The sequence below is a fragment of the Musca autumnalis genome, unplaced genomic scaffold (assembly GCF_047663935.1).
Source record: "Musca autumnalis isolate F117 unplaced genomic scaffold, ASM4766393v1 scaffold_5, whole genome shotgun sequence".
Lineage (NCBI taxonomy): Eukaryota > Metazoa > Arthropoda > Insecta > Diptera > Muscidae > Musca > Musca autumnalis.
This window is the reverse complement of record NW_027412088.1, coordinates 72,876,226-72,902,927: the sequence shown is the minus strand read 5'-3', so window position 1 is coordinate 72,902,927 and position 26,702 is coordinate 72,876,226. Positions and strand designations below refer to the sequence as shown.

General features: G+C 35.2%; 1 protein-coding gene across 1 annotated transcript in view; it reads right to left on the bottom strand.

Moving 5' to 3' along the window:
* Positions 1 to 26,702, bottom strand: part of Wnt5 (Wnt oncogene analog 5) — a 649,366-nt gene that overhangs the window by 40,869 nt on the left and 581,795 nt on the right. Inside the window, exons 8-9 of the mRNA XM_073990191.1 lie at positions 6,648 to 7,533; positions 24 to 371 (exon numbers count right to left, since the gene is read on the bottom strand). Coding sequence (XP_073846292.1) covers positions 24 to 371; positions 6,648 to 7,533 — 1,234 coding nt within the window. The remainder of the gene's footprint in view (positions 1 to 23; positions 372 to 6,647; positions 7,534 to 26,702) is intronic.

The following is a 26,702-nucleotide window of genomic DNA, read 5'->3' as shown; positions in this document are numbered from 1 at the left end:
TTACATGTTTCATGACAACTTACCCTCCTGCCAGCTTCATTATTGTGCAAATTCATTAAACTTCTTGCTTTGGCTGCAATCGTATTTTTCCATTTGTTTGAACCACTGCCGCCACCACCACCACCATTACTGCCACCTGATGTGCCAATTGGACCAGAGTTGCTATTGGCATATGGACCCCCTTCACCAACATCGGCCAGCATACCGTTGACAGCACGTTGATTTTTACGTTTCCTTTTGCGTTTACCACCGTTGTTGTTGTTGTTGCTATTGCTGTTCGAACTGAAACTTGAACTGCCGCTACCACCACCATTTGTGGCAGCATCCATATTAAAAACTTTCGAATTTAAAATTTCGCGATTGATTTTTTCCTGAAATGAAAAAAAACAAGGAATAATGTATATGTACATAAATGAGTATTGAATTACACATGCAAACACACACACACACATATATTTTCTTAAAATATTTATTAAATAATAACAACACATACACACAGCTTATAAATCTATTGCATGTGCCATAGAATTGAAGGTATGAGGGATTTTAAAGGTTTTTTAAAGACATTTAATGGGTGATAAATAAAAACTTTCTTTAAAAGTATAAAATGAAAATTTTATGTGAATTCAACAAGGTTGATAAGGTGTTCCTTCCCAAGCAGGTTATTCTTAAAAGGACATTAAAAAGGCCTGGCAGTAAACAACAGAAAAGCCTAGGTGGTGGAATTAGCGAATAAAGCAAGGTGTTGGGATGTCTATCCTCTGCTCAGCTACAAAACAAATCTTGTGTTATAGCCACCAGAGTGATTAAATTAACCAACCAACCATGTAAGTGGCTTTAAAGGTGAAATCTCATTTTTATTTAACATTTTTTGCCAGAACTTTTCAAACCAAAAATTTTATTAAAAATTTTTCTTTTGAAGTTTTATTATTTCATTCGATTTTTTTAACAGTTTTTTTGCTGAATGTATTTGTAACACAAATTAACAAAGTTTTCAACACTTATGAAAGAGATTAACAAACTTTATAACACAGTTTTTTTTGCTATTGTGCAGAACCTTGAACGCCATTGCATATCCCTGTTAGCCTTCAAAGGTTAACATCAAAGTTTTTTGTTAACGAGAGAGGGAGAAAAAAAACAATTTGGATGGCCCCTAGCAAAACTATAGAAAAGTTATGAAATGATTAAATTTTCATTCCCTGTCTCTGCTCCAAACGCAAAAAAAGAACACAAAACTATGCATGAATGAAAGAATAAATGGTTGAATGCTTTTGGTAGCGGACAAGGTATGTCAAAGGACTTTTACAATTACAACGTGTAAAAAATCGTTGACAAAGCAACAACACACAGGTACAATAACATGACGAAAACATAAACCCATAACAACAAAATTGGTCCACCACCACAATTGACAGACAGACAGAGAAAAGGACATTGCGAACATTTGTTGCCTTTTTTGTATTTTTTTGTTGGCAACAAAATGTTGCACAAAACTTTATTCAAAGCTCAAAATTAAAAATCGTTTAAAATTGTTTCTCCCACCCATGGAAATATGATGAAACTTTGTTAACTTTTATGTTGGTTTGGCAAAAAATGCGAAGTTGCCAAGGTAACATTGGCGAGTAAAAAAAAAATAGCCATGTTTTTTAACCAACCATTAAAAAGAGATTGTAAAAAATATCAAAATTGTAAGAGCCTTTGAAATTAGAAAGCAAACTTTTCTCATAACATCTGGTTAGACAGATATAAATTTCCAATTAATTTAAAAAAGAAAAAACAGCGTATTGATGGATTGCAAATAGTAGTTGACAAGTTTATTTAGGTAAACTCAATAATGAAATACAAAATAAAGCAACCTCCCCCCCAAACATTGACCCCCGCAAACATTTTAAAGACCATGGTCTGTGTATCAGCATCTGGAAAGTTCGGACTTTATACGGAGTGGGTGCTGTTTGCTATTTTTATTTTTAAGGTATTTTAAGAGACTTGGATCTTATCAAAATATTTTTAAGCTATTTTTAGAGGCGTGTATTTTTAAAGACATTTTTAAGGTATTTTAAGGGTCGTGGATATTTTTAAAAATATTTTGAAGGCATTTTTAGAGGGCGTGGACTTTTTTAAAATATTTTTAAGGTATTTCTAGAGGCGTGGATTTTTTAAAATATTTTTTTAGAGGCGTGAATTTTTTAAAATTTTTTTTAGGCATTTTTATAGGCGTAGATTTTTTTAAATATATTGTAAGGTATTTTAGGAGCGTCGTTTTTTTAAATATTTTAAATAATTTTTTTCGAAATATTTTTAAGCTATTTTTAGATGGATTTTCTTAAAAATATTTTTAAGGTATATTTGGGGGCGTGGATTTTCTTAAAAATATTTTTAAGGTATATTTGGGGGCGTGGATTTTCTTAAAAATATTTTTAAGGTATATTTGGGGGCGTGGATTTTCTTAAAAATATTTTTAAGGTATATTTGGGGGCGTGGATTTTCTTAAAAATATTTTTAAGGTATATTTGGGGGCGTGGATTTTCTTAAAAATATGTTAATGGTATGTTCAGACGCGTGGATTTTTTACGAAATATTTTTAAGATATTTTTGGAGGCGAGGATTTTTCCTAAATATTTTTAAGCCCTTTTCAGGGGCGTGGATTTTTTAAAAATAATTTTTAAGGTATTTTTAGAGGCGTGGATATTTTAAAAATAATTTTTAAGGTATTTTTAGAGGCGTGGATATTTTAAAAATAATTTAAGGTATTTTTAGAGACGTGGATTTTAGATGCGTGGATTTTCTTAAAAATATTTTTAAGGTATATTTGGGGGCGTGGATTTTTTTAAAAATATTTTTAAGGTATATTTAGAGGCGTGGATTTTTTAAAATATTTTTAAGTTATTTTTAGAGGTGCGGATTTTTTTAAATATTTTTAAGGTATTTTTAGAGGCGTGGATTTTTTTTAAATATTTCCAAGGTATTTTTGAGGGCGTGGATTTTTTTTAAATATTTTATGGTGTGGATATTTTAAAAAATATTTGTATGGTATTTTTAGGGGTTTGGATTTTTTTTAAAAATATGTTTAAGGTATTTTGAGGGGTGTGGATTTTTTTAAAAATATTAATATTAAAACTAGAGGCGTGGATTTAAAAAAAATATTTTCAAAGGATTTTTAAAGTCGTTGATTTATTTTACAAGTATTTGTAAGGTATTTTTAGAGGCGTGGATTTTTTTAAATATTTTTAAGTTATTTCGAGAGTTGCGGATTTTTTTTTAAATATTTTTAAGGTATTTTTAGAGGCATGGATTTTCTTAAGAATATTTTTAAGTGCGTGGATTTTCTTTAAAATATTTTTAAGGTATTTTTAGGGGCGTGGATTTTTTAAATATTTTTAATTCATTTTTAGGGGCGTGCATTTTTTTAAAAATATTTAATGCACGTGGATTTTTTAAAAATAATTTTAAGGTATTTTTAGTGGCGTGGATTTTTTAAAAATAATTTTAAGGTATTTTTAGTGGCGCGGATTTTTTAAACATAATTTTAAGGTATTTTTAGTGGCGTGGATTTTTTAAAAATAATTTTAAGGTAATTTTAGTGGCGTGGATTTTTTAAAAATAATTTTAAGGTATTTTTAGTGGCGTGGATTTTTTTAAAAATATTTTTAAGGTATTTTTGGAGGCGTTGATTTTTTAAAAATATTTTTAAGTTATTTTTAGAGGTGCGGAGTTTTTAAAAATATTTTTTGGTATTTTAAGGGGCGTGGATTTTTTTCAAAATATTTTTAAGCTATTTGTAGGGGCGTGGACTTTTTTTTAAATATTTTTATGGTATTTTAAGGGGCGTGGATTTTTTTCAAAATATTTTTAAGTCGTGGATTTTTTTTTAAATATATTTAAGGCATTTGTAGGGACGTGGATTTTTTTTAATATTTTTAATTCATTTTTAGGGGCGTGGATTTTTTTTAAAAATATTATCAATGCATTTTTAGGCGCGTGGATTTTTTAAAAATATTTTTAAGGTTTTTTAGGGGCGTGGATTTTCTTAAAAATATTTTTAAGGTATTTTTAGGGGCGTGGATTTTCTTAAAAATATTTTTAAGGTATTTTTAGGGGCGTGGATTTTCTTAAACATATTTTTAAGGTATTTATTAGGGGCGTGGATGTTTTTAAAAATATTTTTATGGTATTTTTAGGGGCGTGGATATTTTTAAAAATATTTTTATGGTATTATTGGAGGCGTAGATATTTATAAAAATATTTTTATGGTGTTTTTAGAGATGGGGATATTTTTAAAAATATTTTTATGGTATTTTTGGAGGCGTAGATATTTTTAAAAATATTTTTATGGTATTTTTAGGGGCTTATTTAAAAATATTTGTAAGGTATTTTTAGGGGTGTGGATTTTATTAAAAATATTAATACTTGTTTTGTTTATTGTTGAAGTTCAATCTCATTTTCGATTGTTTGAGTGGAGTATTCCCCCATTGGCTCAACTTCATTTATTACCCTCTATTACAGAGAGTAATGTTTTTCAAAACGAACTGACAGTGTTGCAAAATTTTACTGATCGCTACCAATATCATGATTTCATCCCGGCGAAGGGAATTATCAATTGGCTTCTCAGTTATTGAAATGATGCCTTTTTTAGAGAAAAACCGAACTCTTTAAGTGTCTAGTATTCTCATATGAATGAGAATCACACTCACTTTTCGGCTTTTCCAAAGAAACACCAAAATCAAAATATTTTGCACGTCAGCACGTATCAACTAAGAATTCTTCGAATTCTGTGAGTTGAAAAGAACACCAACACAGTTGCCTGTGAGGTTGTTTATTGGAATTTTGTTTTTTTGTTTTTAACAAAGCTCCAATTCGCCCGTGCCTCGGCTGTTGTGAACAACAACAAATTTGCGCTCATTGAGAGCACAAGAGAGACCCAAAAATGTTCTCTGCCTCACTCTGACTCAAACAATCAAAAAAAAAAAAAAAAAAAAAAATATTAATATTAATATAAGAGGCGTGGATTATATAAAAAATATTTTCAGAGTACTTTTAAAGCCGTTGATTTATTTTACAAGTATTTGTAAAGTATTTTTAGAGGCGTGGATTTGTTTTAAATATATTTAAGTTATTTTGAGAGTTGCGTATTTTTTTAAATATTATTAAGGTATTTTTAGGGGCATGTATATTTTTTTAAAAATATTTTTAAGGTATTTTTAGGGGCGTGGATATTTTTTTAAAAATATTATTAAGGGCGTGGATATTTTTTTAAAAATATTTTTTGGGCGTGGATATTTTTTTAAAAATATTTTTTGGGGCTTGGATATTTTTTTAAAAATATTTTTACGGTATTTTTAGGGGCGTGGATATTTTTAGAAATATTTTTACGGTATTTTTTAGGGGCATGCACATTTTCAAAAATATATTGACCGTATTTTTAGGGGCGTGGATATTTTCAAAAATATATTGACGGTATTTTTAGGGTCTTGGATATGTTTAAAAATATCTTACGGTATTTTTAAAGGCGTGGATGTTTTTAAAAGTATTTTTAAGGTATTTTTAGGGGCGTGGATATTTTTAAAAATATTGTTACGGTGCTGTTAGTGGCTTGGATATTCTTAAAAATATTTTACAGTATTTTTAGAGTCGTGCGTATTTTTAAAAATATTTTTAAGGTATTTTTATGGTCGTGGATATTTTTAAAAATATTTGTAAGCCATTTTTTAGGGTATGGATATTTTTAAAAATATTTTTTTAAGCTATATTTAGGGGGAGGGGGGTGTATATTTTTAAAAATATTTTGATGCAATTTTTAAGAGCGTGGATTTTTTAAAAATGTTTGTGTGCCATTTTTAAGGTGGTGGATTTTTAAAAAATGTTTGTGTGTCATTTTTAAGGTTCGCCGGGATGAAATCATGATATTGGTAGCGATCAGTAAATTTTGCAAGCTGTCAGTGCGTTTTGCAAACATTTTTCTCTGCAAAGAGGAAAGTGATGAAGTTAAGCCAATGGGGGAATACTCCAGACTTAAACAGTCGTGGATTTTTTAAAGATATTTCTGTAATAGAGAGTAATTATGAAGTTAAGCCATTGGGGAAATACTCCAGACTAAAGCAAAGATGAGATTGAATCTTCAAACAATAAACAAAACAAACAAAAATATTTAAGGCTTTTTTAAAAAAAAATTTTAACCTATTGGATATTTTTAAAAATATTTCTAAGCTATTTTTCGGGGCGTGGATATTTGAAAAATATTTTTAAGTTTTTTTAGGAACGTGGATAATTTTAGAAATGTTTTTAAGACATTTTAAGAGACGTTTTTTAAATATTTTTAAAAATATTTTTAGCCGCATGGATTTTTTTAAAAATATTTTTATGGCCTTTTCAGGGGCGTGAATTTTTTACAAATATTTTTAAGGTCTGTTTAGGGTGTGGATTTTTTAAGAATTTTTTTAACCTTTTTTGATCCATTCGTTGATTTTCTTTATAAACAAAAGTCGACGTCGATTTTTAGACTTTTCAACTAATTGATTAGTTGAAAGTCGACTGGCGTATCTCTACTCTCTAGACCCAGTATAATAGCAATGCGTTTAATAGCAATAAAACCTATTTACATTTGTCTACTAAATATATTAATATTTACAAAGCCCCCGTATTGCGCTTACCTGTAATTCAAGCATTTCCTTTTCCTGTAATTTTGAATTGAGTATTTCCTTTGTAATACGTTCTTGTAATTCTAATAAATCTTCCGGTTTAATGCGAAGACCACCACCACCTCCATGATTCGTTGTTTCTTCTTCTGAAGATGCGGATACATCTTGTTGTTGCTGTTGCTTTTGTCGCGATGATGATGATGGTGGTGGTGCCATAGTTGATGTTGTCGTTGTTGCTGTTGTGGTACGCATTTGTTGCCGTTTTGTCTGTCTTTGATTTTGACTTTGGAAGTTACTTGAATCAGCGGCACCATTGTTATTGCTTGAAGAGGTCATTGAAGATGTTCCCGGGCTAATATTCTTTCTTGACGAAGAGGAGGATGGCGGCAGCGGTGTTGTCGTTGTAGTGTTAACATCCGTGCCATTTGAATGATGTTGTGCAGAATTTGTGTTGTTGTTGCTGTTGACAGCTTTATTGGTATTTTCCAAAGATTTCGTATCACTTATGGAAGATCCAGATGATGACAATGATGCCGCAGACTGAGAAGCAGATGACAATGGCTGAGTTGATTCTACTACTGTTCCATTACTGCCGTTTGTTGTTTGAGCTTTATTATTTTGTGAGTGTTGCTGTTGCTGCTGTTGGGATGTCATCGTTGCCATGGTTTCATTGTTAACTGAAGAGGTTATAGAAACTGAAGCATCATCTGCTAGCATTTGTTGTTGTTGTTGCTGCTGCTGTTTTATCTGTTGTTGCAAAAGCTGTTGCTGTCTCCTTTGATGCATACGTTGTCCTCGGCCGCCACCACCACCTCCACCACGTTTTTCTGGATTGCCAACACCACGTGTACCACGTCTGGTTTCCTTTTCTCGTATATCAATAAAGTCTGTGGCAAATCTATGGATAGAAATAAAGATAAGAGCACAACAGTGGCAATCAGTATTATTTTGTATTAAGGAAGGGATAACATATATAAATAAGAAGAAAATTCTAAACAATAGAGATTAGGATAAACATGGTTTTAAATTCTAGATGAAAGAATAGCACAAATTATTTAAGTTGTTTGAATTTTTAATACAAATTTAAAAATAATTTATCCTAGGTTTAGCTTAAATATCTAAATCCAAGGATGGAAATTTTTGTTATTTTTTTCTAAAATACAAAAATAGTCTGAAACAGGTTTGAAGACACACCCTCTCCTAAGATTTCCATAACTTTAAACTCAAGCTGTTCAAATATTTTTTATAATTATAATATATAATAAAAAATTAAAAAAAAAAAACAAAAAAGAAATTCCTGCCTTTTTATAAAAGAAACTAATTAAATTCAAAGTGTTTTTGTTATCTCCCTCTTGCATTGTCTGACCCAAGACAACATAACAGCTGGCATTGACAAACCCACCATTCAGTTATGAATGTAAACAGGGTAAACTGTCCCCCCACCACCCACTCTGGCGGCGACCGTTTAACAAGTAATAAGGCGGTCACATTTCATGTTATTTTACAACACACATCTCCTGAGGGTGTGTTTAACATTTACAATTGTTTTAATTTCAATATTGTTGTAGCTGTTTTGTTGTTGTTGTTGTAAAATAAATTAAATAAGCACTCTACCTTTCTCCATAAGGAATACGAAACAAGAAGAAGTCAATGATTTGTTTCATTCATCCCCTTGGTAAACAAACCAAAAAACCATTAACCCGGGCAATATAGTGGCAACTTGTTTGAGGGGGTGTATATTGCCGGTGGGTGTTATTGTTCACAAATACCCACTGAACATTAGTAATGCTTATTGGGGAGTCTCTGTAAGCCACCACTCATTTTAGATGCCTTTAGAGCAAAAAAAAAAACTTAATTGCATTTGTTGCACTTTGGTATGATTCGCGTAAGCCAGACACATTCAGTAGTGATTCATTGAATGAGTTATTCACAACTAGTACTCAGTGCACACTCAGTGGTTAATTGCATTGCCCTCCAGCAAATTGCCAGCTAGACAAGAGCATGAAAATGCAATCAGTAAGGCTGGATCATTTTACCGTTTGTTCGTTGGTGTTAAGATTTACACTCTTTATTTATGCTTGACTAACAAAATCCTTAATAATGAAATTTATGCCAATCGGAGGAGGAGGGGAGTAGGAGAATTATATTATTTCTTGCTGCCGTAAGAAGGAAAGGAATAGTCACGGTTTCCTACCACGTGACTATGTTAAATAGGGGTTAATTGGAGATAATGTGGAGTAAAGAACATTTCTGAGAAAAGCCTATGAAATTGTTAAGAAAATCATGGAAGCTAAAGGTGAGGGAAATGGTTTGAATATTCATTAATCAAGAGGTTATACATAGTAGGTAGATGGAGAACTTGAGGTCTTCTATAAGAAGATTTATGGGTTTTTAAAAGAAGAACCTGCGGTCTCCAATAAAAAGACCTTGTGTTCTTGAATTAGAAGACCTTTTGGTCTTCTATAAGAGGAATTTGCGGTCTTCTTGTAGAACACTTTGTGGTCTTCTATAGGAAGACCTTGTGGTCTTTTATAAGAAGACTTTGTGTTCTTCTATAGGAAGACCTTGTGGTCTTCTATAAGAAGGCATTGTGGTCTTCTATAAGAAGGCATTGTGGTCTTCTATAAGATGCCCTTGTGGTATTTTATAAGAAGACCTCGTGGGCTTCTATAAGAAGACGTTGTTGTCTTCTATAAGAAGACCTTGTGGTGTTCTATAAGAAGATCTTGTGGTGTTCTATAAGAAGACCTTGTGCTCCTCTATAAGAAGACCTTGTGGTCTTCTATAAGAAGACCTTGTGGTCTTCTATAAGAAGACCTTGTGGTCTTCTATAAGAAGACCTTGTGGTCTTCTATAAGAAGACCTTGTGGTGTTCTATAAGAAGACCTTGTGGTGATCTATAAGAAGACGTTGTTGTCTTCTATAAGAAGACCTTGTGGTCTTCTATAAGAAGACCTTGTGGTCTTCTATAAGAAGACTTTATGGTTTTCTATAAGAAGACCTTGTGGTCTTCTATAAGAAGACCTTGTGGTCCTCTATAAGAAGAACTTGTGGTCCTCTATAAGAAGACCTTGTGGTCCTCTATAAGAAGACCTTGTGGTCTTCTATACAGAATTCTTATTGTCTTCTATAAGAAGACTTTATGGTCTTCTATAAGAAGACATTGTGGTCTTTTATAAGGAGCCCTTAAAGTCTTCTATAAGAACACATGTCGTCTTCTATAAGAAGACCTTCTGGTGTTCTATAAAAAGACATTGTGGTCTTCTATAAGATGACATGTTGACCCTTTCTAAAAGAAAGGGTGCTTCTTTTGACCCCTTCTAAAAGAAAGAGCTCCTCGTTTGAACCTTTCTAAAAGAAAGGGCGCTTCTTTTGACGCTTTCTAAGAGAAAGAGTGCTTTATTTGAGCCTTCTAAATAGTGCGATTTTTGACCCCTTCTAAAAGAAAGAGTGCGATTTTTGCCCGCTTCTAAAAGAAAGGGTGCTTCTTTTGCCCCTTTCTAAAAGAAAGGGCGCTTCTTTTGCCCCTTTTAAAAGAAAGGGTGCTTCTTTTTCCCTTTCTAAAAGAAAGCGTGTTTCTTTTGCCCCTTTCTAAAAGAAAGGGTGCTTCTTTTGCGCATTTCTAAAAGAAATGGTGCTTCTTTTGCCCCTTTCTAAAAGAAAGGGTGCTTCTTTTGCCCCTTTCCAAAAGAAAGGGTGCTTCTTTTGCCCCTTTCAAAAAGAAAGGGCGCTTCTGTTGCCCCTTTCTAAAAGAAAGGGTGCTTCTTTTGCCCCTTTCTAAAAGAAAGGGCTCTTCGTTTGAACTTTTCTAAAAGAAAGGGTGCTTCTTTTGCCCCTTTCTAAAAGAAAGTGTGCTTCTTTTGCCCCTTTCAAAAGGAAAGGGCGCTTCTGTTGCCCCTTTCTAAAAGAAAGGGTGCTTCTTTTGCCCCTTTCTAAAAGAAAGGGTGCTTCTTTTGCCCCTTTCTAAAAGAAAGGGCTCTTCGTTTGAACCTTTCTAAAAGAAAGGGTGCTTCTTTTGCCCCTTTCTAAAAGAAAGGTTGCTTCTTTTGCCCCTTTCTAAAAGAAATGGTGCTTCTTTTGCCCCTTTCAAAAAGAAAGGGCGCTTCTGTTGCCCCTTTCTAAAAGAAAGGGTGCTTCTTTTGACCCCTTCTAAAAGAAAGGGTGCTTCTTTTGATCCCTTCTAAAAGAGAGGGTGCTTATATTGACCCTTTCTAAAAGAAAGGGTGCTTCTTTTGACCCCTTCTAAAAGAAAGGGTGCTTCTTTTGACCCCTTCTAAAAGAAAGGGTGCTTCTTTTGACCCCTTCTAAAAGAAAGGGTGCTTCTTTTGACCCCTTCTAAAAGAAACTGTGCTTCTTTTGACCCCTTCTAAAAGAAACTGTGCTTCTTTTGACCCCTTTTAAAAGAAAGGGTTCTTCTTTTGACCCCTTCTAAAAGAAAGGGTGCCTCTTTTGAGATTTTCTAAAGAAAGGGCGCTTTTTTGACCCCTTCTAAAAATGGTTTTTTTACCCCTTCTAAAAAAGAGTGCTCTTTAGATCCTGGTTGCTTCTTGAAGACCCTTTTAAAAAATGGGTGTTTCTTGAAGAACCTTTTAAAAATGGGTGCTTCTTGAAGACCCTTTTAAAAAATGGGTGCTTCTTGAAGACCCTTTTAAAAAATGGGTTCTCTTATTTTTCTGAAAAAAGGTTGCTTCTTGAAGACCCTTTTAAAAAATGGGTTCTCTTATTTTGGCCCTTTCTGAAAAAAGGTTGCTTCTTGAAGACCTTTTACGAAAAAGGGTGTTTCTTTATACAATTTCTAAAATAAATTGTGTTTCTTAGACCCTTTGTGAAAGAAATTTTGCTTCTTTAGACCGTCTCTTTTTGACCCTTTCTGCTTCCTTTGAACTGCTCATGGCCTAAGTCAAACGAAATTAGTTTTGTGGATGTCACTATGTGGCGCCCAACGTGGGACATGGTCAGTTCAATTTGTATTTAGACGGCAGGCGATGAATACTTATCCTAAATCTACTTTTTCATGGATTTATGGACAAATCGAAAAAGTCCTTCTCCTTATATGCTGAGTTTTAGCCAATTAGCCGTTACAAAAATTTATAATGTGAAATTTAAATTTTAAGCCATTTTGCCAGAAGACAAAAATCATTCTATCCTTACATCCTTCCCCCTTATATATTCAAATATATGTATGTATAACTAGGTCATATTACATTTGAATTTAAAAATTTACTATAATTTTTCATATGAAAAAAAAAAAAACGGAAAACATCAATAAACCTATGTATATGAGGCATAACAAGTATATCAAATTTATTTTCTTTCCTACTTTTCGTTTTCTTTAATCGGTTTTTTTGTTTGTTTTATTGTTTGAAATTTCCTTATCACGTTGCGGTATTATTATTATTGTTATGGATAAGGATATCCTAAGGATATGCCTACACATAAAACAAAAGCAGCAACAACAATTATGTTTTTATCATAACTATAAATGAATTATTTAACTTTTCACAACAATTCAACACAAATGTAGCATAAAGGATTTTACACAAGTTAAAACAAAAGTCAACAAATATTTTCTGTCTATGGAAATTGGAAAAAACCGGAAAAGTTTTATTTGTACACAATTTTATTGTTATTTCCGATTGTTGTAAAAAATAAGTTTGGCAATCTCCACGAAATCCATAAAACAATACAAAACTAAGGAACTAGAGGATTTTGTAATAGAGAAAACTAATAACTTGTACAGGAAAATAGTGAAAGCGGTTTAGAAACACAGTGAAATATTTTGGGAAACATTTACTCAATGAGCGATATAATTCTATGTATGTTCCAAAAAATTATTTTAATAAAAGAAAGAAAAAAATGCTGTAACTTATCAAATTTTATTATCGAACCCTGTGTCCATTAACAATAGTCCATATTTAGTTCTCCCCTTGCTTAAACTTCTTATCACTCCTCCCAGAGTGGGAAGAAAAAAACAACATATTTTTATTAGCCTCTTTTATGCATCAAATATTTCGCCAAATCACACCCAAATCCATAAAAAGCCATAAATGTGGCCAATACATGTAGATCCTTTTTTTCCGTTGTTTTTTTTTGCAAGTTTAGAACAAACGAAATCATAACTGATATGAACGAAATAAGTTTTATTCCTTGTCATTTGCGCCGGACTGAGGGAGAAATGCAATAAAAAACTCAACTCAGCCAGCAAACAACATTTACTGCATATGTCGAGAAACAAAAAAACGGAAAACTTTGAATGGGGTATCCCAAAATGGCTTAGGGGTTGAGTGCAAATATTAATGTTATATCACAGCAAGGATAAGACTGAATTTAGTTTGTTATTGTATTTTCTTGTTCAAATGGCCATAAAATATAAATAGACACACGACCAACCAACCAAACAACCGACATTTACGGTACCGAACGGTACCAAGTTATAACAACTTTGAGATATATTTTGAAAATAAGCAAAAAAACAGAGAAAACTAAACAAGAAATGTTTTATCCAGCTTATCTGTCACTTGAAGCTGCAAGCAATGTGAAGACAGAATGATTCAAACGCACAACTCTTGCTCATCTACATTTTCAAGCAGACATTCATGCTGTTGTTGTTGTTGCTGCTGCTATTCCTTTCATATGTATGGAGAGGCATACCACAAAATGTGGCATTCCTTCTTCCAGTATTTTCATATCGTTGGTCTAAATCCCTCAAAAAGCCTTAAGGCTAAAAAAATGCGAATAAAACATATCTGGCAAAACGAACAGCAGTCATGAAAGTTGTGTGTTTGTGTGTGCGGCAACAACTGAAGAAGAAATTTCCATTGTACTCCACAATCATATTAACAACAATAAATGAAAAATACTTTCATTCACATATGAAAGGGAAAGACTTTTAAAAGTAATCGAGTGATAAAAATTGTGAAACCTCAAAATAACTATTCAGATCGAAGCAACAACTTCCTAGACCGAACATTTAGATTAGAATTAGAATTCAGATTAAAAGCTTTACTTTGGCCTGCCTGGTTTTTCTTACAGGACATCAACATGTTCCACTAGGGTGATGGCTTTTCGTCAGAAATACCGAACTCATCAGATAGCAGTACAAATAGTCCTAGGGAGGATGACAATGCAGGATCAACGAACAAAAGGAAGCATAACGCAACACGCATTGCATGTTAATTTGTTATAAGCTCAAAGCTTTCATCCCACAAACCGGCAAAGGTATGCGGCGATCAGCATACCCAATCCTAACTCCATGTCAGTCAGTAATCCACAAGGCTATCTACAAGGGAACTGCTAGGGTAAAGAAGTACTTGATAAGCACAGTTCATCTAGAGAAGTGGAGTATGTACTTTGACGACAATCACCTTCAGGGCTTTGAATATCAGACCGTAGTCCTCAAGAGCGAATTTATAAATCATATATTGTCTGCTCTTAAATTGACACATGGCAAAGCTTAAACAAAGGCACAAGTACACCAGAATATTGTTGACGATACTGAGTATTCCATCTTCAGATACTACAAGTTCCAACTGTGGGCACTAAGAATTCTATCCTGAGATACAGAGGATTTTATTTACAGACACTGAGGATTCAATCCTAAGAGACTGAACGTCCTGTCGTCAGGCAATGATTCTATTCTCAGATACTGTGGAGTCTTCTCTTAGCGACTTGAAGATTCTATTCTCAGTGATTCCTCACACACTATGGATTCTCAGCTTAGACATTGAGGATTCAATCCTCAGGAATTAAGGATTTTATCCTAAGGCATTGAGGATTCTTGCCTCAGATACTGAAAATTCTTTCCTTAGACACTGAGTTTTTTTAACCTCAGATACTAAAGATTCTTTCTTAAAAAAACTGAGGATCCTATCCTCCACATTGATGACTCTATCCTCAGACACTTAGGATTCTATTCTAAGACAATGAGGATTCTATTCTCAGAAACTGAGGATTCCATCCTCAAATACTGAGGATTATATCCTCAGATACTGAGGATTATATCCTCAGACACAGGAGATTCTATTCTCAGAAACTGAGAATTCTACCCTCAGATATTGAGAATTCTATCCCCAGACATTTAGGTTTCTATCCTCAGACACTGAGTATTCTTTCCTCAGACACTGAGGATTCTATCCTTTGATATTGAGAATTCTATCGTCAGATATCGAGGATTATTTCCTCAGACAATGAGGATTCTATTCTCAGACACTGAGGATTCTGTTCTCAGACACTGAGGATTCCATCCTCAGATACTCGAAAGTCTTTCCTCAGACACTGAAAATTCTATCCTCAGACACTAAGAATTCTATTGTCAGACACTGCGAATTATTTCCTCTGACACTGAGGATTCTATCCTCAGACACAGAAGATTCCATCTTCAGATACTAAAGAGTCTCTCCTCAGACACTGGAGATTCTTTCCTCAGACACTGAGGATTCTGTCCTCAGACATTGAGAACTCTATCCTAAGATACTGGGGATTCCATCCTCAGATACTGGAGATTCTCTCCTAAGACATTGAGAATTCTTTCCTCAGACACTTAGGATTATATTCTCACACACTGAGGATTCTATTCTCAGATACTGAGGATTCCATCCTCAGACATTTAGGTTTCTATCCTCAGACACTGAGTTTTCTATCCTCAGACACTGAGGATTCTATCCTCAGATATTGAGAATTCTATCGTCAGATATTGAGGATTATATCTTCAGACATTGAGGATTATATTCTCAGAAACTGAGGATTCTATTCTCAGATACTGATGATTCCATCCTCAGATACTCAAAAGTCTTTCCTCAGACGCTGAGGATTCTATCCTCAGACATTGAGAACTATATCCTCAGATACTGGGGATTCCATCCTCAGATACTGAAGATTCTCTCATAAGACATTGAGAATTCAATCCTCAGATACTAAGAATTCAATCCTCAGATACTGAGGATTATATCCTCAGACATTGAGGATTCTATTCTCAGACACTGAGGATTCTGTTCTCAGACACTGAGGATTCCATCCTCAGATACTCAAAAGTCTTTCCTTAGACGCTGAAATATCTATCCTCAGACACTAAGGACTCTATTGTCAGACACTGAGAATTATTTCCTCTGACACTGAGGATTCTATCCTCAGACACTGAGGATTCTGTCCTCAGACATTGAGAACTCTATCCTCAGACACTCAGGATTTTGTCATAAGACACTGAGTTTTCTAACCTTAGACACTGATAATTCTTTCCTCAGATATTGAGAATTCTATCGTCAGATATTGAGGATTATATCTTCAGACATTGAGGATTATATTCTCAGAAACTGAGGATTCTATTCTCAGATACTGAGGAGTCCATCCTCAGATACTCAAAAGTATTTCCTCAGACACTGAGGATTCTATCCTCAGACATTGAGATCTCTATCCTCAGATACTGGGGATTCCATCCTCAGATACTGGAGATTCTCTCCTAAGACATTGAGAATTCAATCCTCAGATACTGAGGATTCTTTCCTCAGGCACTGAGGATTTTATCATAAGACACTCAGTTTTCTAACCTCAGACACTGAGGATTCTATCCTCAGACATTGATAATTCTTTCTTCAGCCACTGAGGATTTTTTCCTTAGACGCTGAGGATTATTTTCGCACACACTGAGGATTCTTTGCTCAGATATTGAAATTTTCATTCTAAGATCCTGGGTTTTCCATCTTCAGATACTGAGGATTCTAACTTCAGACACTGAGAATTATTTCCTCAGACATTGAGGATTCTATCCTCAGACATAGAGGATTCCATCTTCAGATACTAAAGAGTCTTTCCTCAGACACTGGAGATTCTATCCTGAGACACTGAGGATTCTATCCTCAGACATTGAGTACTCTATCCTCAGATACTGGGGATTCCATCCTCAGATACTGAAGATTCTCTCCTAAGACATTGAAAATTCAATCCTCAGATACTGAGGATTCTATTCCCAGACACTAAGGATTCTATCCTCAGACACTGAGCATTCTATCCGCAGACACTGAGGATTCTATCCTCAGATACCGAGGATTCCTTCCTCAGACACTGATAATTCTAACCGCAGACACTGGGGATTCTATCCTCAGTCACTGAGGATTTTATCAGAAGACACTGAGTTTTCTAACCTTAGACACCGAGGATTCTTTCCTCTAACACCCAGGAATCTATCCTCAGGATTCTATCCTCAGACACTGAGGATTCTATCCTCAGACACTGAGCAATCTATCCTCAGACACTGAAAATTCTATCCGCAGACACTGAGGATTCAATCCTCAGATACCGAGGATACCTTCCTCAGACACTGAGAATTCTAACCGCAGACACTGGGGATTCTATGCTCAGATACTGAGGATTCTTTCCTCAGATACTGAGGATTCGTTCCTCAGTCACTGAGGATTTTATCAGAAGACACTGAGTTTTCTAACCTTAGACACTGAAGATTCTTTCTTCTGACACTGAGGAATCTGTCCTCAGACACTGATTATTCTATCCTCAGACACTGTGCAATCTATCCTCAGACACTGAGCATTCTATCCGCAGACACTGAGGATTCTATCCTCAGATACCGAGGATTCCTTCCTCAGACAATGAGAATTCTAACCGCAGACACTGGGGATTCTATCCTCAGACACTGAGGATTCTATCCTCAGACACTGAGGATTCTATCCTCAGACACTGAGGATCCTATTCTCATGCAAGGAGGATGTTATTCTCAGACACTGATGATTCTTTCCTCAGACGCTGAGGATTATTTTCTTAGACACTGAGTTTTCTGTCCTCAGACACTGAGGACTCTTTCCTCAGACACTGAAGATTCTTTCCTCAGACACTAAGAATTCTAACCGCAGACCCTTACGATTCTATCTTTAGACACTGGGGATTCCATCCTCAAATACTGAAGATTCTCTCCTAAGACATTGAAAATTCTATGCTCAGATACTGAGGATTCTTTCCTCAGACACTGAGTTTTCTAACCTCAGACACTGATTATTCTATCCTCAGACAATGAGCATTCTATTCTCATGCAAGGACGATTATTTTCTCAGACACTGAGAATGCTATACTAAGACACTGAGTTTTCTTTTCTCAGATACTGAGGATTCTTTTCTCTGACACTGAGGATTCTTTCCTCAGACACTGAGGATTCTTTGCTCAGATATTTAAATTTCCATCCTCAGATACTGAGGATTCTAACTTCAGACACTGAGGATTCTGTCCTCAGAAAGTGAGGATTCTAACATCAGACACAGTTTATCTACAGATACTGAAGAGTATTTCCTAAGATTCTGTAGGTTCCTTCCACAGACACTGAGTTCTATCCTCAGATAATGAGGGATTTATTTATAGACACATTGAGAATTCTATACCTTTTCTCACACTCTGAGGATTTTTTCCTCAGACACTGAGTTTTCTATTCTAAGACACTGAGGATTCCTTCCTCAGATACTGATAATTCTATTCGCAGAAAATGAGGATTATATTCCTTTCCTCACACACTGAGAATACTGTCCTCAGACACTGAGGATTCTAACGTCAGACACTGTCTATCCCTTTCCTCACACACTGTGGATTTTTTCCTCAGACACTAAGGATTCTAACCTCAGACATTGAGGATTCTAACCTCAGACACTAAGGATTTTTTCATCAGACACTGATGGTTTTTTTTAGACACAGAGGATTCTTTTCTTAGACACTGAGGACTCTATCCTAAGAGACTGAAAACTTTGTCCCTGGAATTTTGATAGTAATTCGTACGAATTAGAATTGTCTTAGGGAAACTGGTCATAAGGTAACACACGACGCAGGGATGACATGAATTGTCTGTTCCGTCACTTTACTTCAATACACATTTGTAAAATTTGTGTTCTGCTTACAGAGACTTCAAAAATTTTTGGCCAAAAATATAAACAAAAATGTGAAAATCATATTGTGAATGAGATTTTTATTATCAACAATCGCCTTATTTGTACCATTTTATCTAATAACTTTGTGATCCTTTTTTCGGTAATTTCCTTTCATTCCAAAATAGTCCTTATATCCTTTTTATAAGTCATAATGCAATGCATATGTCTGCAATGCTAAAGAAGAAATCTTTGGATATTCATTTTGCCCTCAAACCCATGTCGACAATGGAACAGAAACCATGATACATATATTTCACAAATGTGTAAGGGGAAAACGATGTACTTGAAAAAAGAAAAGAAACCCAGGCGTAAAATAGGGTTATTTAGATATGAGCAGTAACGAAAACAACCACAACAATAGTAACCAAAGGCAAAAAGGACAATTGTTGGTTACTGTGAAAAAAAAAACAAAATTGTGGCTGGTCGGGGAGTTAACTAGCCAAAAAGGGGAAGCTGTAAAAAAACATTACAATAAGAAGAGAATGTCTAACATTTTTTCGCGTTATTCTCAATGATCCTTTTGTAAATATTTGAAGTGTATTTCGCAGTTGTGATGTATGTTCGTTGTTCTTCAACATCTATTGTATAATGTAATCTAATGTCATGTAAAGTAGTGTAATATAATGTCATATATGTATTATATGTATATTTATAAGTAATTGCATTTATAACACACACATGTTGTCATTGTTACAACAGATGTTGATATATTTTATTTAGAATTTTTTGTTTCTCTTCTACAAACTATGGAAAACTATATTGAGCAGAAGAAGTGTGTTGTGTTTCTACTAATACGAGCACATGACAAAAAATAGGATTGTTTACATTTGCTTATCTAATATTTTGTCTAATACAGTTGGATGTTCTTTAACATTTGTTGTTTTTCATTACAATATAAGCTTATTAAAAAATAAGTAAATTTAGTTAAACGGATGTGGTGGTGATGATTTATTAAAAGCAAAAAAAAAAAAAAAAAATAAATAAATAATTATCTCCAAGAACCCCATACATAAATCGAAATAACGATGGATAATCTGGGAATTGAGATGTAAACAACCGTGTTTTAAACGAATAAACAACCGTCTTTTTAACGAATATTAGGGTGAACTTCTTGACATCATTAATGTAAAAGGTAAATGGATGTGCAAACGACGAGACAATGCAGCATCAATAAGCCAATGGAGGCATAATGCTACACGCATTGTAGAGAGAATTAAAATCCCAACCCCATGTCGGTCAGAAATCCACAAGGCTATCTACATGGAGACTGGTAAAGGAGTACTTGGTAAATACGCTTTATATGGAAAAGTGGAGCATGTTCTCTGACGACACCTTCACAGCTTTGAATATTAGACCGTGGTCCTCAAGAATGAATCTATAGAAATTATGTTTGGCAGAGCTTAAATTGAACGATGGGAAAGCTCAAATGATCAAATTGTGATAATTGTTGTCTATACAAAACTCGTGAACACCGGCAAAAAGACAGGTGTTGTAGTTCGACTGCAGCAAATGTTCGAAGAGAAAGGTCACACCACACACACCAAGTCGAGCATCATGTGCTAGATAAGGTTCTTGGCAATGTTATTGAAGATGATGGAAACATTGTGGATTCTAACTTCAGACACTAAGGATTTAACCTCAGGCACTGATAATTCTATCCTCAGATACTGAGGATTCTATTTACAGACACGGAGGATTCTTTCTACAGACACTGAGGATTCTTTCCTCAGACATTTAGAATCCAATCCTCAGAAATTGACTATTCTATTAGACACTGAACATTCTATCCTACGATACTGATGATTCTATCGTCAGGATGCTATCCACAGACATTAAGGATTCTTTCTCAGACACAGAGAATTCTTTCCTCAGACATTAGGTACAATCCTCAGACACTAACGATTTTATCCTTAGACACTGAGGATTTTATACTCATACACTGAACATTTTATCCTACGATACTGATGATTCTATCCTCAGATACTGAGTTTTCTATTTACAGACACTGAGGTTTCTATCCTCAGACACGGGGGATTCTATCCTTAGACCCTCAGAATTCTATTCTTAGACGCTGAGGATTATGTTCTCAGACATGGAGGATTCTTTCCTCAGATACTGAGAATTCTTTCTTCAGACATTTAGGATACAGTCCTCAGACACTGAGGATTTTATTATCAGACACAGAGGATTTTATCATCAGACACAGAGGATTTTATCCTCAGACACTGAGGATTTTATACTCAGAATCTTAGGATTATGTCGTCAGACACTTAGGATTCCATCATAAAGATTTTCAGACACTGAGGATTATGCCCTCGTTCTTTTCACAGATACTGAGGTACTGAACATTTTAATCTAGACTGTTGGGTGTTTAACCTCAGACACAGAGGATTCTATCCTCAGATACTGAGTTTTCTATATACGGACACTGAGGTTTGTATCATCAGATACGGGGGATTCTATCCTTAGACACTGAGAATTCTATTCTTAGACGCTGAGGATTATGTTCTCAGACATGGAGGATTCTTTCCTCAGACACTGAGAATTCATTCTTCAGATATTTAGGATACAGTCCTCAGGCACTGAGGATTTTATCCTCAGACACTGAGGATTTTATCCTCAGACACTGAGGATTTTATCCTCATACACAGAGGATTTTATCCTCAGACACTGAGGATTTTATCCTCACACACGGGGGATTCTATCCTTAGACACTGAGAATTCTATTCTTAGACACTATGGATTATGTCCTCAGGCACTAAGGATTCTAACCTTCGACACTGATCATTCTATTCTCAGATACTCAGGATCCTAACCTCAGACTGCGAGATTTTTAACCTCAGACACTGAGAATTCTAATCTCAGACACTGAGAATTCTATTCTCACGCACCATAGAGTTTGTCCACAGACACTTGAGATTTTCAGACACTCAGGATAATGCACTCAGACACGACTTTAACCACCACTGAGGATTCTATCCAGAGACGCTGAGAACTCCATTCCCACCCGCTGAGAATTTTAACCTCGGAATCTATTCTCATATACTTAGGACTCAGCTACTCAGGATTTTATGCCTTTACTCAGACACTGAGGATTCTATCTTATGACACAGGGGATTCTAACCTCCGACATTGATGGCTCTATCCCCACATATTAAGGATTCTATCCTCAGACATTGGTGATTCTATTCTACGACACTGAAGATTTTATTCTCAAGCACTGACAATAATATTCTAAGACACTGAGGGCTTTATCCTCAGACACTGAGGATTCTAACCTTACTTACTTACTTAGCTGGCCCATTACAGAACATTTGTTCCATAGGCCGATCTAAAAAAAGATCTCCATTACTCTCTGTTTATTGCTTTGCTTTCTGGAATACCGCGCCTTTTTATCTCTTCATCCACTTGTTTGCGCCATCTATTCCTTGGTCTGCCCATTCTGCGTGCACCGCCAAGCGGCCGTATTTATACGCCTTTTTAGCGGGTTCATCATCGCTCATTCTAACCTTAGACACTGAAAATTCTATCCTTATACATGGAGGATTTTATTCTCAGATACAGGTGATTCTTTCCTCAGACACTGAAGATTCCATCCTCATAAATAAAGAATACTAACCTCAGGCAAAATAGTCTCTAAACAATCCAGTCTTCTTGGGCTCAGGCTTGATGAAAAAGGTTCTTTAAAGAGAAGACCACCCTTCTTGGCCCATTCTTCTCCATGGCTCAACTAAATCACCAAACTTCGAATACTTTTCTTTGAAGGATTTGTTGAGCAATTATGCTCAATTGAAAGCACTCTTCACCAATGGTGATCCTAAGATTAAGGAAAAGGGTGGCTGGAGAGGCTATTTCATGTTTCTCTTCCACCTTTCTCCAGTCTTCTGTCACTTCACTGAGAGGAGAGATACCTGTTGTAAAGTTTAAGCAGATTCTAAATATCCGCAATGCACGCTGGAACTGTCGTGGCATTCTAGCTCTTCGTGCATTTATACCAGCGCCGCTCAGAGAAATACAAACAAAACAAAGACATGTGTGAATGTATGAGTGAAAAAAGCAACAACCCAATGATATTTTTTGTTTGTTTTTGTTCACGCATAGTGTACGTGAGGGAAAAAAGTAAATGCAAGACAACTCCGTGGGATCGCTGAGTATACTGTCTTTGCAAAAAAGAGCAGCCCTGATTTATACCATTGATGTCAACACAGCAGAAAATAACGAATTCAACTGAGAGCTATGTCAGCACTTGTTTAAGAAATGCACACTGCTCTCCCATGAATTGTCTCTCAATTATTTTGTACACCAATGATTTATACTGATGCCTAAAATCCGGAACAGGTTGCATAACATCTGTTCATTCATTTATTACTCATTGGATGATCACTGCTTCAGTAGTCAATTGTCCCGAGCTGGTCCCAAAACACTACTAATTTTTTGACTTGAGCTCTAGTTTAAAGCTTTTGGACAATATCATTCTTTATTAGTAAAGACCCCGTTCTGAACCGTCCAAGGTTCCTGAGTTACAATAATAATATGTATCTTAACAATGGTTATATTTATCATCAGAGTCATTGTTGCCGCAAGACAGCAATGGGGGCCTCCAGTAGATGGGATTCTCGGGAGAGACAGATTGTGTTTTCAGCTCTCATATCCCGGGTGCTTATATCCTCTAGGCTATTCAGCATCTATACCAATTGCTGTTTTAAATAAGGCAACATACAAGAAATAAAAACAATGCCCTTGATCTTTGCCATTGAAGAGAGGGTATGACAAGAAATACTCCGCCGACAGTATCCTTTGAATTTGTTTTTTTTATATGGACATACACTGTATTCTGCCCTCGCCAATTGTACTTCAACCCTACTGAACAAAATATTATTACCATAATGCCAATGTTAACACAAAACAAAGGTGGCCCCAGCCAGACATCTTCGGTCGCACGACAAAGCCTTCAAGCAAGCAAAAAACGGCAGGAATAGCAAACAAAAAGGTCTATTGATATTGGACCCTAATAATCATTATCATCATCGATAACTATACTCTAGATTTTAGCATTTGTGGTTGAACAAAGTAAAAGCGTAACCATCTGTTTTAATTTGATTACCTATTGCCCTCCCCTTCCCCACACATTTATTGCAATAGCCTTTACATAGCTAGAATTGTCTTGGTTGTTGTCCGTTTATTTGGCTGTTTGAGAATTAACCAAGTAATACCTTTTGATCCTTTATGATAATCACCTTCTTCTTTTCCTTTTCAATCCCAAATTGGCCTTTTTATTTTTAGCCAAGTGGAAAGAGAAGGCATTGTTGGTGTAGGTGGAAAACATATACTCTTAGTTTATCAACAGTGTCCACTTGTCTGTTGGCACAAGCAGGCGGGGACGTATGAAAGATTGAAGAAGGTCAAGGGGGATATTTGGTCACTGCAGCAATAACCTTTTCCTATCAAAGGGGCTACAGGAATGTTGGGCTCTGTTGGCTTGGCTCTGTTGACAATCGCATAAGTGATGTGTGTATTTTATGACCTTCCAACATTTATCAATCACACCACTACCACTACCATTCATTCATTCATTGTTTGTATATTGGGGTGTGCGTGTGCTTTCATTCGTTCGGAAGTTATGTTTTAAATTAGTTTCTCTACTGGTTATTGCGCCACAAAATGATAGTAAATGGGGAAAAAAGGATATCTGCAATACTGTTCAATAACTTACATGTGTAGTACACATTGTGTACATACATAGTATGTTATATTTTTTGCCTGTGTATGGATGTGCGAGCATACCGTGTGTATTGCATGATTATTGGCTCTTATATTGTTGGGTAAAATTGATTATTTCGATTGAAATGAGTGGTAATTTATACAGATTATGGCGTTATAACAATTTCAACATGTCCACCGTACGGTCAACGGGCGTTAATAAATTTCCTAAATATCAATTCATTTTGTGGTGTTGTTTTACAACATGTTATAGAAATTGATATGAAGGTGGATTGTCCGGTGGGTGGTCTATTGTGTGTTTAATAGATGGAAGGAACAAATAGCAAAGGGATTTATGAAATTGTAGCCAACATTTATTATGAAAATGTTACATAATATCCACTGGTATATTCTTTCATTTCATTAGTTTCGCACTTAGAAATGTAATAATATTACATCGTTTATTATATTGTCCTCTTTGAGTATTTGCAATGGGACTGGTAGTAAGGCGTGACGAAAATATGAACTAAATACTGAAGGAACTAAAAACGCATTCTTTAACAGATATGACGTATTTTTGGGGCCGAAATTCATACGACACACATACCCAGGAAAATTTAAGGAGTCCAGTGAGCTGAATAACTCTTTAGAAAATAATGTGAAGAAGCTACTTTATGAATTACCAGTTGGCAAACATTCACCTTTATCATATAATGGAAGACTTATTTCACATTGGGCGCCACTTAAAAAGAATGAAGAATTCTATTATCAAAATGAAAATGGACTAGATTTCTATGGACACTTGTTTGATGCAAAAAATAAAAAAATATATATATAACACCTAAACAAGTATCCAGTCATTCAAAAGGGAGGCATTTTTTATTGTAGATATGATATGTAGATTTTTTTGATCCCGCCTCCAGGCATTGTAAGTAGCAGAATTTCCTTGTGTATTGTTATTTAGAATTGTCCAGAGTAATATGTATGAGGGTTATGTCCTTTTATCCTCTTTTCGAAACGATGTCCTTCCTTTTAAATACATTACAATAACATGGTATTTCATTTGTCGTTTTGCCTTTGCCGTTTTTCCTTTTACACTTAGCTGAAAACGTTGTCTTGTTTAGTTAACTGAACTACCAATCTTGTTATGGCTTACTGTTTGGCAAAGCCGACCTCCCGACCATTTGGCTATTACTGTAAACAGCTTTAAAAGTACACAATACACGCACACACAAACAGACACTTAATAGTTTTATAAAGTTCCTAGCATTGTCGTGTTGTCTATTTTTCTGGTTAAATCCCATTAAAGATCATGTTTTTGTGGTCGAGATGGATGTATACGCGGTTAAAAGTTTTGTTGATCCTGTTGATTGGATGGATTTTTGTTTGGCATTTGGCAAGAGTGCATGCGTTTGGCTTTTTGCATTTAGATAAATGGGACAAAATGACGGCCGAAAAAATAAGAGTGAAGGATTTTTTTTTTGAAAAAGAGAGAAGTAGAAAAGCGTGAGTGTGTAAAAATCGAAGTATTTAGGAGCCAAAATGAAGTCCAAAAATTTTACCAAAGTTCGAAACATGAAACTGATGGCATTGGTGCAGGCACATTAGGCCGGGGCGATTTGAACACCACCACGGGCGCCTGGATTTTCTGATTAATGGGATTGTACTGAGCAAACAAGTCCACTAGACCATATGTCTACCGTGAAAATCGAGCCCCCGGATTTTGACTTGAAGTTTTTTTCTAGGTTTTTTGGATATTTTGGCATGTATGTAACAGCCAAACCACTGAGATCTAACACAAAGACAAAAATTGTAGCCAAGACAATAATTAAGAACTCTCTAGTACATCGCAAAAGCATTGGAACGCTCCTTTAGGCAGTTATGGCCCCGAGAAAGTGCACATTTTTCGGAAAATATCGATAAATTACACTGTGCTACAAAATTTAACTCAAAGTCGGTGGGTGGAAATTTCCTTTTGGAGATGAAAGCCCTTGGTGAGTGTACTAAGGACGCAAAAGGAAATTTTCAGGATAGGTCAAGTTTCTGAGATATGGTTTGGCCAAAATATCCTTGAAAAAGTTTCAAGTCAAAATCCGGGGGCTCGATTTTCACCGTAGACTTATGGTCTAGTGGACTTTTTTGCTCATTACAATCCCAAGAATCAGAAACATCAGGCGCCCACTATCACTTTTTTTCTTTCCATACAAATCGGCCCGGCCTAATGCACATCCTCTTGTAGAGACCAGTAAGGTAATTTGGATAGTGTGCTGGGAGTATGGAAAGAATATGTTTCCAAACTGCTGGTTTCCAATACTAGCGATGACGACGAAGATGCGACAGATCCAATCCCAGAAGATGATATTGAATGTATACCGCCCGGCCAAGATGAGGTAAAGAAAGCAATGAACCGTCTGAAGAATAATAAGGCAACTTGAGCCTACTGAGCATTTCA